The sequence below is a fragment of the Chelon labrosus genome (assembly GCF_963514085.1).
Source record: "Chelon labrosus genome assembly, chromosome: 8".
In the NCBI taxonomy this organism is placed as follows: domain Eukaryota; kingdom Metazoa; phylum Chordata; class Actinopteri; order Mugiliformes; family Mugilidae; genus Chelon; species Chelon labrosus.
Genome location: NC_140358.1, coordinates 16647823 through 16663318, shown reverse-complemented (window position 1 = coordinate 16663318; position 15496 = coordinate 16647823). Strand labels below are relative to the sequence as shown.

The 15496-nt window shown below is 45.8% G+C and overlaps 1 protein-coding gene across 7 annotated transcripts in view; it reads left to right on the top strand.

Moving 5' to 3' along the window:
• The window catches only part of nlgn3a (neuroligin 3a), a gene marked incomplete at its 3' end in the record, with an annotated part of 93444 nt that extends 82170 nt beyond the window's left edge, over nucleotides 1-11274 (top strand). For all 7 annotated transcript variants that reach the window (XM_084549530.1, XM_084549529.1, XM_084549528.1 and 4 more), the window contains 2 exons: nucleotides 236-1025; nucleotides 10419-11274. In XM_084549530.1, the coding sequence (XP_084405656.1) occupies nucleotides 236-1025; nucleotides 10419-11274 (1646 nt within the window). The remainder of the gene's footprint in view (nucleotides 1-235; nucleotides 1026-10418) is intronic.
• Between the last annotated feature and the right edge of the window lie 4222 nt (nucleotides 11275-15496).

The window sequence follows — 15496 nt, the reverse complement described above, 5'->3', positions numbered from 1 at the left end:
ATCTGCACATTCATTATCACAGCTATGATTCCATTATTGTTCCGTGTGGCAACAAGGACTTGTTCTGTCTGGCCTTTGTTATTCTTATCAACTGTGTAGCTGACAGCGCCCCTTTTGATCATGGCGGCAACAAAATTAACAACTATCATGTAATGTAGCGCATAACTAAATTGTCCTGCCAAATAGTGACACGCTAAACACGATCCTCATCTCTCCTCCCTGTGTCCTTGTGCAGGTCTGTTCCACAGAGCCATCATTCAGAGCGGGTCAGCACTTTCCAGCTGGGCGGTGAACTACCAGCCGGTCAAGTATACGCGTCTACTTGCGGAGAAGGTGGGCTGTAACGTCCTGGACACATCTGACATGGTGGACTGTCTGAGGAAGAAGAGCTCCAGGGAGCTGGTGGAGCAGGACATACAACCAGCGAGGTACCACGTGGCCTTTGGACCTGTAATTGATGGCGATGTTATCCCTGACGACCCGGAGATCCTGATGGAACAGGGCGAGTTCCTCAACTACGACATCATGCTGGGGGTCAACCAGGGTGAGGGGCTGCGCTTTGTGGAGAACGTGGTCGATTCAGAGGACGGCGTGTCCGGAAACGACTTTGATTTCTCCGTGTCTGATTTCGTGGACAGTCTGTATGGGTACCCAGAGGGCAAGGACACGCTGAGGGAGACTATTAAGTTCATGTACACAGACTGGGCGGACAGGGACAATCCAGAGACCAGACGAAAGACACTCGTGGCCCTGTTCACAGACCACCAGTGGGTCGAGCCGTCGGTGGTGACGGCCGACCTTCACGCTCGCTACGGTTCACCCACCTACTTCTACGCCTTCTACCACCACTGCCAGAGCCTGATGAAGCCCGCATGGTCTGACGCCGCCCACGGGGACGAGGTGCCCTACGTTTTTGGAATTCCAATGATTGGTCCCACCGACCTTTTCCCCTGTAACTTCTCCAAGAATGACGTCATGCTCAGTGCTGTGGTCATGACCTACTGGACCAACTTTGCGAAGACTGGGTGAGTAAAATCAATTTTCTGTTTTAGAGATAGTTCTTGTTGTTGATTTTCTACTGCTTAATTTTAATGTGATTGCAAAGTATAACCTGGTGCACAACCACACAAAGTAAAATATTGTAGTATTAATGAATCAAAAAAAACAACAACAAAAAATAGATCAACACTAATAATTTTTGTTGCAGCTCTGGTATACTGTCAATTGTTGTTTGCAAAGATGGAGAGTTCAGACCTGGTATTAACCTGGGTCTCTAGTGAGCAGATCACAAGTGGGCAGCTTTAAGTGCAGGTGTGAACGCACCTAAAACACACTGTGGACGCATCTGAGATCTGAGATCACACAGGCCGCATTTGGAGGCGGTCTGGGCTGAGTGCTGCCACTTTCTTGCGCCACCAGTTTCGCGTCATTCATTTGGAAGCATCTGTTGTGATTCCAGAAAAGATAAAAGCACGCAAAATGGCACCTGTTCGTGAATAAATCAACAAACAAACCTATTGAACTTGAGGAGGCTACGTGATGTTTGCTTATTGGATCACTCGAGGCGCATGTGAAGACGCATTTCAGCGCTAGGCTAGGTGTAAACATGCATAGTGAGAGCAGCTGGGTGATCATATCACCCAGAAGGCGTGATGTGATATTACCAGGTCTGAACAAGGCCTTAGAGTGGCCTTTCGAGATGAGATGTGTGTGAAATTGACTTCTACAAGTTGTGTAGCTTACACGTGGTGCAGAAAAAGGTAACAAGGCAACTCCATCATGTTAGTCGAGAGTAGTAAAACACAACTTAAACTAGTCACTTTCCACAGTTAATAATTGAGTTGCCTCATCTGACAGAGTGTTACCTTGACTGGGGTCCAATTCACTGAGAAATCCTGGCACTGGTGAGGCTCGCTAACTTCCTGCAGTGATGGTTATGCACATAGGGCTAGCTTTATTTTCCTTTTCTCCGTGACAGCTAGCTGGATGCAGTCCACACAACGTGGGCCTTCCCACAGCAAAGTCACACAATTGTAAAGAACATGACTTCATTAGCAGCTGTCTGTGCCACAGATTTAATTTGAGTTGGAAAAGAAAAAAGCGTTAAACAAATTAACCTCTACACCCAATTTAGATGTGTAGTTTGGGCTGTAGTAGTAGAAACATATTCCCACATACCATATGCTAATTAGCAAAACCGGTGATCACACAATTACAAACTTGCTAAGTTATTAATAGAAACTCGCAGAGAGAAATCCTATCTCAGTTCTATTAAAAGCACTTTTGTGCTGCAGAAAAGCGCTGCGGGAAAAAAGCAGCTCCAGAATGGATAGTGTGGGACAAAAAAGGCATTTTTCAACAGAGACATTTTTTTTTCAGAGGCGTTTTTTTTTGCCTGGACTTCCTGGGTCTCAGTCTGCAAACCTGAGACATATTGAATCTGAGGAAGATTAAATGTTCCTCCAGAGTGTGTGCTGTGCCATTCGTGCTTGGCTGAATGTTTGGGTTGAGTATGTGTGCATGGCCGCCTTCCTCTCTGTATACTTGTGCGTAAATGTGTGTGTGTGTGTGTGTTTGGCTGGAAATACTATCTATGCTCTATTATGCCGGGGCCCAAAAGACACAAAGACTTATCAGGGAGGCATATCAAACTCTTGCCCCCGGCGGTATTGATTCCCTCAGCCTGGACCCAGACGATCACTCGTGCCCTGAGTGACTCTCGCTCCCCACCATGCTCAATTTCACCCCCACCCGTCACAAAGCCTGGCCATTTTGTATGACTACTAGTAATCATTTCTAACAACTTAAATTTAATTTGACAATCCTGTTACCAGAGAAGTATTGATCCCGTCCCGAATGCGATGCCGCCTGAAATCCTGTTCTGTTCTTTATCTGTCTCTATATCATCTGCTGTCCAATCAGGTGGCATTTACATTCCAGTCATCTGGCGGCTGGAACCTTGAACTGCTAATGGCAGACTAGTGCAGATGGACTGATGTCGGCTGTTTTGGCTCCTCAAGGAAAGCACTGAAGTCCATCAGTGACACTCGGACTTAACAGCTGTCTCCTCTGCCTGGCAGCCATCTTGTGTCAACACGCACACGGAGCTGCGATTTGTAGTTACAGATGGAATGTATTACTTGTCCTTTCAAGAAAACTATCAGCTGTTGGAGGAGGAGAAAATGTGTTCGTTTTAATGAGAAAACTTTGAGGCCCCCAAGGTAAAAACGCACGGCGCTTCTGTTCTGAATCGCTCTCAAACGGGATCTCGCGATGTCAGCGAAATGAATTCTGACGAACGACGACAGCCCGTCCGCCACATAAGCACCGAGACTCGACACAGCACCGTGGGCAGCGAGCCATCTGTAACCTTAACCTGGCTTTCACCCTGACAAGCAGCAAAAGTAGAAACAACAAATTACACTTTGCTGCTGACCCCGTGTGAGTTTTGTAGATTTCCATGTCACTGATTGATTGAGATTAGGAGCAGAGCGGTGGGTGGATAAACGGGTTCTAGATCCGTTTCCACCGTGTTATGGGTAGTATCCATCCTGCGGTGTGTTGCCTTGGCTTGACTCCAGACACGGGGATTACAGGCAAAACCACAATTAGGCACTCAGATGGTAAAGAGCTCGGGATTATGCCAGCGAAATAAAAACTCAGCATGTCGCTCTAAAGGGCAATTTTACTCCAGCCCATGTAAAGGAATCTACCATTAAATCCTCATGGGGGGCAGAATTCCCACAGATTCTGAAGTTCATTCTCCTCATTTAGACCTTACTAGGGGATATAGAGCTCTCCCCCTACACCACCCAACCCAAGCTGGCTCAAGAGGACATACTTTTAATTAAGACCCAGTTGAATTCCCTTTGCCTTCGTGCCACGTCCGAAAACCATCTTGCCTATATCTGTAAAGCAGCTCTCGCTCCCCTTCCAGATGTTCCTAATGAACTGACCCAGATTGAACTTCCTGCCCCTGCCTCTAAATCGGATGTAGAAACATGTGCGACACGATGTCGAGACACTTGGGCTGCATGTCAACAGTGTGTATCATAACAGCGTTTCCCCCGCCCCCCCCCTCCCCAAAGCTCTTCCTGTCCCTGGCTCTCTTTGTGTCATCTTTTACAGGGCAAATCCCTTCCCATGCTTTTTTTTTTTTTTTTTTTTTTTTTTTTTTCTCCTCCATCAGTGTCAGTGAAGCATAAAAGCATACAGAGAGTGCACACTGTCAAATCTCCTCAGTGTGTGTGCGTGCGCGTGTGTGCGGGTGTGATTGCGAGGAGCGCGCGCTCGCACTGCGAGGCCGCGTCTTTCCTGAGAGTTAGGGATGTTTTCGGAGGCAGGGGATTTACTCCAGCTCCAGTTATTTTTTTTTTTTTCTGGCTGCAACATTTGTTTTACTATTGACAGGCGAAATTGGCCTGCACTTTATTATTGCCACAACAACTTCTTCTGAACCTCTTTCTCCGAAACTTTTACCACTAGTCCACGCACACACACTGCGACTTGTGCACCTTTTCCAAAACCAATGCGAGCGTACAAGAAAACACTGGCAGAACACTTCATACGTGGCCGAATGATGAAAAGCCCAGAACAGATCAATCATTATATATCATTAGTGCTATAAATACGTTGGTCCATCTTCTCTCTTTTCCATTTCTCATTTCCCCTGTTCTGTGTGAAGGCTGTGCCACATGCTGTGCAGGGCCTTTCTAGGTAGTTAAAGAGCAGAGGGCTGTCATGTGTAGATTTTTTTTTCCTCACTCTCCTCCGCTGCTTTGCCATCCCTCTCTCTCTCTCTCGTTATTCTATGCACAAATAAAAAAGAAAACCTTTACTACCGTGTGAGCTCAGACAACATGAGCTACTATTGATTGCTTTAGTGACAATGGCTGGAGACCAAACTAATGTAGACGGAAGTAACTACAGAGCGTCCATAGTGCAGTTTAACAGCCAGCGCTATGATTTAGTGCTAGTTGATTTTTCTTTTGTTTTCCTCCCACTTGTCAATGGAACAGCCCTCCTCTGTAGGGATTAACAACACATATACATCGCCTCTTTCTCCTGTCTGACCTCATTCAGCTTCAGCCTTTTTTTTTTTTTTTTTTTTTTGCTCCAGCTGTCTAGTAGTTACATCACTCATCCCCGATCTCCCTCCTTGTCCTTTCTTGGGATTATCTCTTTAGTTTTCCTTCGTTAGGCAACCTGTACCGGGGAGTCTGTGAATGCTTGGCATTGTGAGGCAGCACAGCCCCCAACAGCCACCTACCTACTCCATTAAATAGGCACTCACTTGATAGGAGATTTGTAGCCAATATCCTGATTTGCATTAGAGAAGGTAAGGAAGTGGTGTGGCTTGTTAAGGGGCCTGGATGCCATTGATCGGTGTCCATGCTGCGCGCTGAATGTAATGAGAGGAGGGCAGCGGGGGGGGGGAGAAGAATAGGAAGTAGATCCGCGTGCATACGTCTATGAGTAAGTGGATGTGACATTAAAATTGGAATAAATGAGAATAAAAATAGTAAAGTAATTAGGAACAGGCGAGGGAGGTTCAGAAAGCGGCTGACTGGTTTGAAGAGGGGAGAAAGTGAAACGTGGGGAAGGCGTCGGAGGAGAGGAAGGTGTTTAGTTTGCTGCCACTCATCTAATCAAACAAATCAATAGCATCCATAATAAGGAGTGGCCCCAGAGCTGTGTCCTCCAACACTTTTGCACACCCCAAAGTCAAAGCGCCTCGCCCTGCATCACTTAGCCTGCTGAACCGAAGGCTGCCATTAAATATGAACCACGCATCACTCAGCCCGCGTGCCCCGGCGTGCAACCACATGAAGGGTAAAAGAGCACAGCCTGATAATTTGCCTGCTCACTGCGGAAGTTGCCCCCTTACGCGTTGCTTTGCCAAGAGACACAGTCTACAAACAAAATTAGATTGAGCGCATAAAGAATTTATATGCAGAATGCTGGGAAAGGTGTTCGGTAACCTTCTGTCTGAATGAAAATTACAATTAGCTCCTTACTTTGTGTTACCTGGTAAGTAGATAAACAACTGCAGGGGATGAATTTGTTACACAACAGTGACAAGAATAACTCTGAGAAGAGACAGGCTGCCGTATTTTTGCAGCTTAGCAAAATGAGCATCAGTGCCGCCGAATTAATGCATGCTCCTTGTTTTATATTGAGAAGATATACTCGGAGACCTTGAGTGTGGTGAAAATAGATTCTTGTCTCCTGCCTTAGGGCACCTAAACGTGTCTTTTCAGATTTGGTGATGGCTAGGTCTATGATCATTCAAGCGCTTCAAATTACATCAGGATGAAAAGGGGAAGGAGGTACATGGGAAATGAAAAAAAGAAAGAAATGATATTCATTCTTCCCCTTTATCTACCTTTTACATCAGCGCTCGCAGATAGGGCTCGGAATAGGTAATGAGCTCAGGTCCCACTCTGCCGCATGTGTAGGTAGCGCCGAGAGTCTTATAGAAGAGCTGTTTAACACTTACAAACGGCCTTTTCGTATCTCAGCCTGGAGAGGCCCGGCGTCATTACTACATGGCTGTGGAAAAATGTGACATGTTTTGCTTTCAAGTGCTGCATTTGCGTGGTCCAGGAGGTCATTATAGTGTGATCACAATTACAGTTCAAGCACACTGACAGACACAAGATGAAGCGCGCATGCACAAACTCCAAATGAATCACACATATACAAACACACGGGAGCACTTCAACGCGCGTGGCAAGCCAAGGTTAGCGGGGGGTCAGCAGGTCATCGAGATTGGGAGGGGGCTGAGTGGGAGATGAAGGCGATGGTTTATGGTACCGCAGGCATATGAACATATCAGAGGAAATCTGAAAGGCCATTAAAACGCCTGCTTTTATGGGTGTAATAATCCCTTCCTCTGCCTGGGAGTCCAGCCACAGCTTCAATGACCGTCCAGATTAGGTGGGAGGTCTGACAGGAGGCAGGCCATCAGCTAATGCAGGGGAGCTCTGAGATCCCAACAGGACCACAAACATCCCATCATCCCAGGGCCGATCATGCAAGTCTGAGCGGGGCGTTCGCCGCGTGGACACGCAGCAAGCTAGTGAAGCGTTGGGACAACAAGGCCCTTTTTATAGTTTTGTCGCCCGACCGTTATGGTGTTTGAAATTATACATGACCAACAGGTTCAAGTGCAAAGTGTCAGCTTTAATCTGAAATTATTCAGGCACATCAAATGAATAGGCGCGTCCCCTCGCCACCCCATTTAATTTCAGCTCGCCAGAAGCATTTTGACAGGTTAAGATAATGTTTAATAAGTGTTTTCATTATTATTATTTTTTTTTTACAATCTCCAATAAAATAGTTATGAACGTCTTTAGCCCGTCCCGATCAGCAGACCGTTGATATCGCCAAGTTTCTCAGTTGTGTTTTGTTCTGTCTGCCTCTCTGAGTGTTCGACTGTGATAGGTCTCAGCTGACTTCCTTTGTCGTTACGTTTCCTCACATATAAACTGAAAAGACAACACAACACTTCTCTGTTCACACACTGTCAAGATTAGGGCACTTTGTACAGTAAAGTCAGAACTCCTTCAGAGTTTCTTTTAATTATTTATTATCTACAAATGCCAAACACAGTATCTTGTGAAGCTTATCGTTCGCGCGTGTGTGTGCGTAGAACTGCATCCGTGACCACAAAAAAACACACTTTTTTGTTGTTTGGTACTATTTCACGTATTAATTTTTCATGATATTTTCTCCTCAAATGCATACTAAGAGGACAAAAAAAAAATAATAATAATGCCTCTCTGGGATATAACCAACAAAAACTAGATACCATCAGCTTCACTCTTGCAGAATTCATTGCAGGACTATTGTACTGGATTATAGAGTAGAGGTGTCATAATGTGAAGTACACACAATTCAGGACAGGTTGGCATTTGCAGTAAAACATTTTTTAGAAATGACTACCGCAGTATTTTACCTCAGATGGAAACACAGCAGCGCAGGAAACAATATAAAGTGGATCCTGAGTACATCATTGCATCACGCAGCAGTGCCCAGTAAGCCCTGACACAAATAGAGCAGTGTAACCTAGTAGCCTTCACCGCTCTGAGAGGGTGAGCTGTGACTCTGCAGCTCAGGGCAGGAACTTCAAAGCCACAAAGCAGCCCAAAGTTGAGCAGCGGTGGTAGAAACTGTTCAAAGGAATGTTTACTATTGACTTTGCAACAATTACCCAAGCATATGTGTGTGTAATTAGATAAGGCAGCCAGTTGTTCTCTAATGCGGCAAATCAAATTAACTAAAGATGCCACATTGATTTCTTTGTGTTCCTTAAATTATTCATCTTCACTTGCAGTGAACCAGCCAGCCTCCAAAGAGCTTTTCCCCTGCACCGCCGCTCCCTCGCTCCCTGCACGCGCCGGGATCTATCCGAGTACCTCTGCGACGTTTTCGGCATCGCAATTCACGACGAATTGACCCCCGCTGAAAAGAGCGCATTTGCGTAAATGCAGAATACCCATTAGCTGATAGAGCGCTGACCTCCATCTCTGCTGTCGTGTGTATCTATATATGTATATATGTGTGTGAGGCACTGAGGGGGAGGAAGTGTGTGTGCACGTGTGTGTGTGTGAGTGATGGCACGCACAAGACCGCCATGAGAATTCATGAAGCACGCAGGCTGCAGACATCCTCGTCTCGGGCTGCTCCATTGACATCCTGTTCTCTGGCATGTTGCGCGCGGGGAGATCAATATGACCTTACCTCCACCACCCGCTCCTTTGAAACTTAATTACTGATATTCAGCTACAAAGTCATCATAGTCTGGCTGTCAATATTCATCGGGGATCATTACGGGCCTAATAAAAGAGGTTATTTACGGGCTGCTATGCTGACACCGGTCCAGTTCCAGGGATTCAGCTCCAGCCATCTCAATTTGCTTTACCTCGCTCTCTTTCTCTCTCTCCCCCTCTCTCTCTCTCTCTCTCTCTCTCTCTCTCTCTCTCACACACTCTCTCACCTCTCCCAGAAGCACTGACCTGAAAAAGAAAAATTGACAGCAGAGAAACGAACAGGAGAGAGGATGGAGGGTGAATTCTTCTGGCACAGCTTTTAATTCTCTTAGCCATGTTTGGAGGTTTTTCAGCCTCTGCCAAAAAATCCACTGTAGCCACCACATCCCCAAATCCCCTACTAAATTTGAACTTTGCTTGCCACCGACATCGCAATCAGACCCGCAAAGGGATATTTCATGACATTTAGAGAAATGTCGCGCCAATCCTTGCCTTCCTTGCAACAACACGGCTCCAACGTCGCCGCTCCAACATCAATTATTGTGTTTTCAAGGCTACAAGACTATCCTTCGGGCTGCTCCACAGAAAATCATTTCATCAGTACCAAAAGCAATACCATGGGCCACAGAGCTCCCACTCCTGACGTGCTATAACAACAAAGAGTTGTATGATTGCTGGAGATTGCCATATGTTAATTCCTTCAATAAATCAATAGCTTCACTGTAATTGAAATGGTTGCCCACTTGAGGCAACGTGTTGAATGCTGAGAGGCGGAACAGTGAACTCTGTAGATCAAAAGAGGTACTGCATCCATGAACGTTCATCTTTCTCACGCTCAGTCTCACGCTCACACACGCCCCTCCTGTCTCTCGCTTTCAGCCTCTCACACACACGCACACAAATCACAGCAGAACACCTTAAATCCACGCATGCACACAGCTCTACAGTTCCCTTAGTGTCTTGATTAATATGGTCCACTTTACATCACTACACTGGATGCCAAGGCACACTGTGCAGCCTTCCCTGAGCAATTAGCGCAGGGGCTCCACCCGCGTTGGATTATCAACAACAAGATGCCTCCTGACGCGAGCCCTAAAGCCTGCTGACTTATTCATATGTGTTTACTTTAAAAGCCTCTGCCCTGGTTTTTGTGGGTGGGCTGCCTCAGAAATGAAATAAGAACAACATCTGGGGAGAGGGGAGAAGGGGGATGAGACAGAGAGGCACATTACGCCCACAATGAGATGGCTGAAAGGCAAGAGGGACTCAATCCCGTTGCAGGAAGGCTCGGGAAAATAAGTAAATAAGAGAAAAATCCGTGGCAGTTGATGCGGTTGCTTAAAGTGTGATCTATATCACAATATACACACCTGGATCAATTATTAACTGCAGTTGTTGGTTGGTTAGTTGATGTGGGTTTGTGCCGTTGCTGTTCTGGATTTCGCCAAGCAAGATCAATACGTTCTCCGGCAGCTGAACCCCTTCTACGCCAAAATATAAGCCGTGACTCAGACTGTTATGCTTTCTCCTTATTATTTGTATGTGCCTCCTGCCCCCACATGAATGTCAAGGCATGAATAATTTAAATGTGCTGTCAGAATCTCATTTAACACTCTATCACGTCTGTGTCTTTCTCGTGTGCAGGGATCCCAACAAACCAGTTCCTCAAGACACCAAGTTCATCCACACCAAGGCCAACCGTTTTGAGGAGGTGGCCTGGTCCAAGTACAACCCCCAGGACCAGTTGTACCTGCATATCGGCCTGAAGCCACGTGTACGCGACCACTACCGTGCCACCAAAGTGGCCTTTTGGAAACACCTAGTGCCCCATCTGTACAACCTCCACGACATGTTTCACTACACCTCCACCACCACCAAAGTGCCGCCGCCAGAGACCACGCAGAACACCTTGTCCACCAAGAGGCCCAACGGGAAAAACTGGCCGTTCAACACCAAGCGGCCGCCCATGTCCCCTGCCTACAACAGTGAGGACAAAGACTCTTGGAACGACGACGAGGAGACGGGTCCGCTGGTAGTGGAGAATCCACGGGATTACTCTACCGAGCTCAGCGTCACCATCGCCGTGGGCGCCTCGCTGCTGTTCCTCAACGTCCTGGCTTTCGCAGCCCTCTACTACCGTAAGGACAAGCGGAGGCAGGACTCCGGCCACGGCCAGCCCAGCCCGCAGCGCCAGACCACCTCCAACGACATTGGCCACCACGCGCCCGAGGAAGAGATCATGTCGCTGCAGATGAACCAGACGCACCACGAGTGTGAGGCGGGAAACAGCAACGAGGGGGCTCTGCGGCTGGCATCGCTGCCCGACTACACGCTCACTCTGCGGCGCTCTCCGGACGACATCCCCCTCATGACCCCCAACACCATCACCATGATCCCCAATTCCCTGGTGGGCATGCCCAACCTGCACCCCTACAACACCTTCACAACCGGCTTCAACTCCACCGGCCTGCCGCACTCCCACTCAACCACCCGCGTATAGCTTTAAGGAGGCCAGAGGCAGCCGGCGCAGGCGGAGGAATGGGGGGGGCGGCGGTGGGGTGGAGGAGGAAGAGCAAGAGGATGAACGAATGGAGAAGAGGATTGTGTTTTATAAATATCACAGGGAGGGGGAGGGCCGCGATGGGGACGGGAGGGGTAGGGCAGGAGTCGGATTAAACGTGAGGAGATTTAACTAGACTTTTACTACGAGGAGAGTTGCTGAGAGCTCTCTATGGATGTCAAGTTGTGCAGAGCTGCCAAAATCAAACTGCTTCCCTTCTCCTGATCAGGGGAGGGGGTCTTTCTGCAGTGTTTTTTTCTATATAAAAAAAAATCATTTTAAAAGCCTTTTTAAGCAAACTGAGGAGATATCAACACTTTTTTTCTTGAATTCATAACAGAAACAAAGAGAAGTGCTTTTTATTTCCCATCCCTTCCTCCTGCGGGAGACACATCTAGAACAATGGCCTCTACGTCGATATTCGCGAAATTGCTTCTTTGTTTTGTTTTACGTTTCAATGCCTTACGAAGCTTGTTCTTTTTAGTCATTCTTTCTTTTTCCCTGAGACTATTCCATGTGGAGTGGGTTACAAGCAGATGAGACTCAAAGATGAGAGACTGAATCCAGGAAGGGAATCTAGAGGATATGCAGATGTAGAGATTTTAAACCCATTTCGGGGCAACTCATTTTAATTTTCTTTTGCGTACCAACACAACAGCCACACAAATGATGTTATCTTTTTTTTTTTTTTGCTTTTTTTTTTTTGCTTTTTTTTAGCTCGTATAGAAATAATTGGTTTGGGACAGCTCTTGCCCAGGAAGATGACAAGGCAGAGATAAATACTATGTTACTGTGATTGTTTTGTTAAGAAAAAAAAAAAAAAGTGCATCTTTTACAGCCAGTTTATCTGTTAAGCTATCTGATATTATCTCCACAAAGTGTGCACGTACACATGCTGCTTTGAGCACCCGTGTGTTTGTGTGCATGTGAAAATGATTTCTCATTCGCTGCGTGCAAGTGCGGTCAAGAGGCTGAGAGAAAGGAAGAGGCACGGCGTCAGAAGTTGCACATGCAAGAGTGGTGTGTGAGCAGGTCTGCGCGTTTGTGTGAGAGAGAGAGAGAGTGTGTGAGTGTGCACCTGTTATTTTTTGGTTTGGTTTTTTTTTTGGTTTTTTTTGTAGGTCATATAGTGTGGGTTTAAAGGGTTGCGAGGGCTGAGTACTTTCTCATGTTGTTGATTTTGGTTCGCCACCAGTAGTGTTTCTGCTGCGTCTCTGGGTGTCTGTCTTTGCGAAATAGCACTTTTGTTATTTTCAAAGTTCTATATGTCTAATTTTGCTTAAAGATTACAAAATAAATCTATTATTTTATGTGTAAGAGAAAAAAAAAATAGCTAAAGATTCAACTGAACTAACTGACATGATTCCATTGACTTTGTAAGAGTTTCTCTTCAAAAGCAGACAGTGGCCTGTTTGCACTGAACAAACCGACATCAGTGCACACTTGTATTTCTTTGAATATATATATATAAATATGGGCATACATACATATATGTATAGGGCTTCTATGGAGATATCATCCCCACGTACGGGCGATTAAAACACAATAGACTGAAATCACCAACGCAAATAAACTCCATGTATTGCTGTTGCCAAGCCAAGTCCACTCTAGGTGTCTTTGTAAGAGCTCTATATGTATATTTATGTATAAAATATTTAATATTTATTTATGTATACCAGATGCATACATGCTGATTGTGCCATGTGCCAAATTAAAACTGTAAAAAAAAAAAAAATGAAGAATATAAAGTTTCACTAAACTTTTTTTTTCCTCTCTTGATCAAAGTTCTTTTCTTCCCTTTTATGACTTTTTATTATTTCCATTTTGAATGAGTTAAAAAAGAAACACTCTTGCAGCGAGTGCAAGGCTCCCCCCAGGACTTCCTCTCTACCTCCCTTCTTTCTCCATCCCCTCCTCCTCCTCCTCCTCCCTCTCTCCCTTTCTCTTTCTCGCTGAAACCTTTGAGAAAAACAGGCTAACAGCTAGGGGCCTATCTGCGTGCATAACTCCAGATTTTACTGTAATTCATGCAAAGTAGTGCTGCAGCAGAGGCAGATTGTGAAAAGATTGCCTTGATGTGCCCACATTGCATCCTATTATATGTTATTCTCGAGTAGAAAACCGGAGTTATTGATTCTGCGAGTAAAGCTGACAATTTTCATTAAGAGTCTTGGCGCAGCGCAGATCGTCTCCTGCTTTGCAGCGAAGTGCAGTAATGTGACCTGACCAGTGATCCAAGATCAGCGCTGCAATTTCTAGATACTTCATGCACGTAGACTTCAATATTTTTATGAGGTATTCCATTACAGCCTCTCCTGGTATTTAATGACTGGAGACGCAGCAGAGCGAGAAGCACAGTCTGGTCAGCTCGTCACTGATCCAGCCAGCAGCAGAAAGCGAGAAGGGGTCATTTGAGGGAAAACGCTCTGAGACTGATGTATATGAGTCATCTTGTTTTTGCTCATCCTGCCGCCGTACATGGGGCTCACCTACTAATCAGTCGCCGTCTTCAACTGAGCCACAGCTGCTGAGAAAGAAACGAGCAGTTGGTTTCTACCCGGAGCCGTCTCATACATACAGAAGCACTTAACAATGTCTGTGTGTTTGTGCTTACACAAGACGTATGCAAATAGTCCAACTTGTTTCAGTGGCAGTGAAGTCGGCAGAACCTTGTTTTCTCGCAGAAAATGAACATCGTGTCATCAATTTCGCGTTTTTTTTTGTAGAGCAACGCTTTTTAAATACTCATGACTACCAGATCTCAAATAAGTCCTTAAAGGGCTCATTTACTCAAAGTACTTAAAAGTAGTTTGGGGTTTTTTATACTTCGGAAAGTTTAGGTTTTGTTTACGAAGGGTCAATGATTAACAGTTATTTGAGGAACTGAGGTTTCTGCTACCACCTCCATCAGAAGTGGACTGAATTTAGTTTGTGGTGCTCCCAGCACTGACACGTCATATTTATAAAAATAACAATAAATGCAGTGTAACACATATTGCTATTATCAGTATTTTACACCAACAAGCGATCAAACTGCGTGTGACTTAAAGCTAGTAACAGATATCTGCATATGAATAAGAGGAAAATAATAAAATAATAAAATTGTCTGTACACAACTCAACTCACCACACTGAACAGGAAGCCATAGCCCTCATTTCGGTTATGTTATCTCCATGGCAGCACAGAAACCGTTGTGCTCAGATGCTAAGTCGTGAGGCAGTAGCTGTTCCCAGGATGGTTATCACCCAGCTATGATTATTTGCAGAGCATTTTAGCATGTTTCAGCTACTTCACTGGTTCTGTTCACCACTTTTGCTGTCTGTTGCTTCTCATTTAAAAAGGGCTGTAGAGAACAGTGGACAGACAGGCGGCCAGAAGCAGGACTCCAAAAACAAATGCTAATGTTGCTCCGTCCCTGCCCTGACGTGTGAATAAGCAGCTGCTTGCCAACAAGTTCACAACAAGTGTTGTGTGGCCAATGATAGTCATTATAGTTTGAATATTTTATTATAAAATGCTGTTAGCACCACAAACAAAATTCCAGTCGCCATTCCGGTCATTATTAATTCATGGTTTGATATGAGCAAAGACCAGCTGCTGGTGAAGGCCGCGAGACGCGGATGAAAGCTCCCGAAAATTGTACAGTTAAGTGCACCTTATGCCCCTGAAAGATTTTTCGTGAACATGTCTTTTGATAATTTGGGTGAGCCGACCCTTTAAGGCAGGATATGATTCAAAGTGGACTGTTCCCTCGCCTGATTCATGTGCGGTGGTGGGAGGTCAGTTTCCATTGGCTCCAGCACACACACGCTGACACGCGGAGAGAGGCTAAAATTGAGCGGTGGAGCTGAGAGTGAAGTATCAAAGGGAAGAAATGTCAGGGGAGGGCAACTTGTTTTTTGCCATGTAATTTTCCCATATGCTGTTAAAGCAGAGCAGATGTCACTGGGTATTGGCAGGGGTAGACCTGGTGGCCTCTGGGACACGGTTTGGTATACATGGCCCTGTGAAGAGCCACATAATTAAGTGTCGAACCGAAGGGAAAGGCGGCGGACACTGCAGTGGTGTGTGGCGTGGCGCGGCAGGAGAAAACGGGGTCAAACTCCTTCTGCAATCAGACACCTGAAAGCTTGATGAAATTAGTCCAAACTCCCCGCGACAA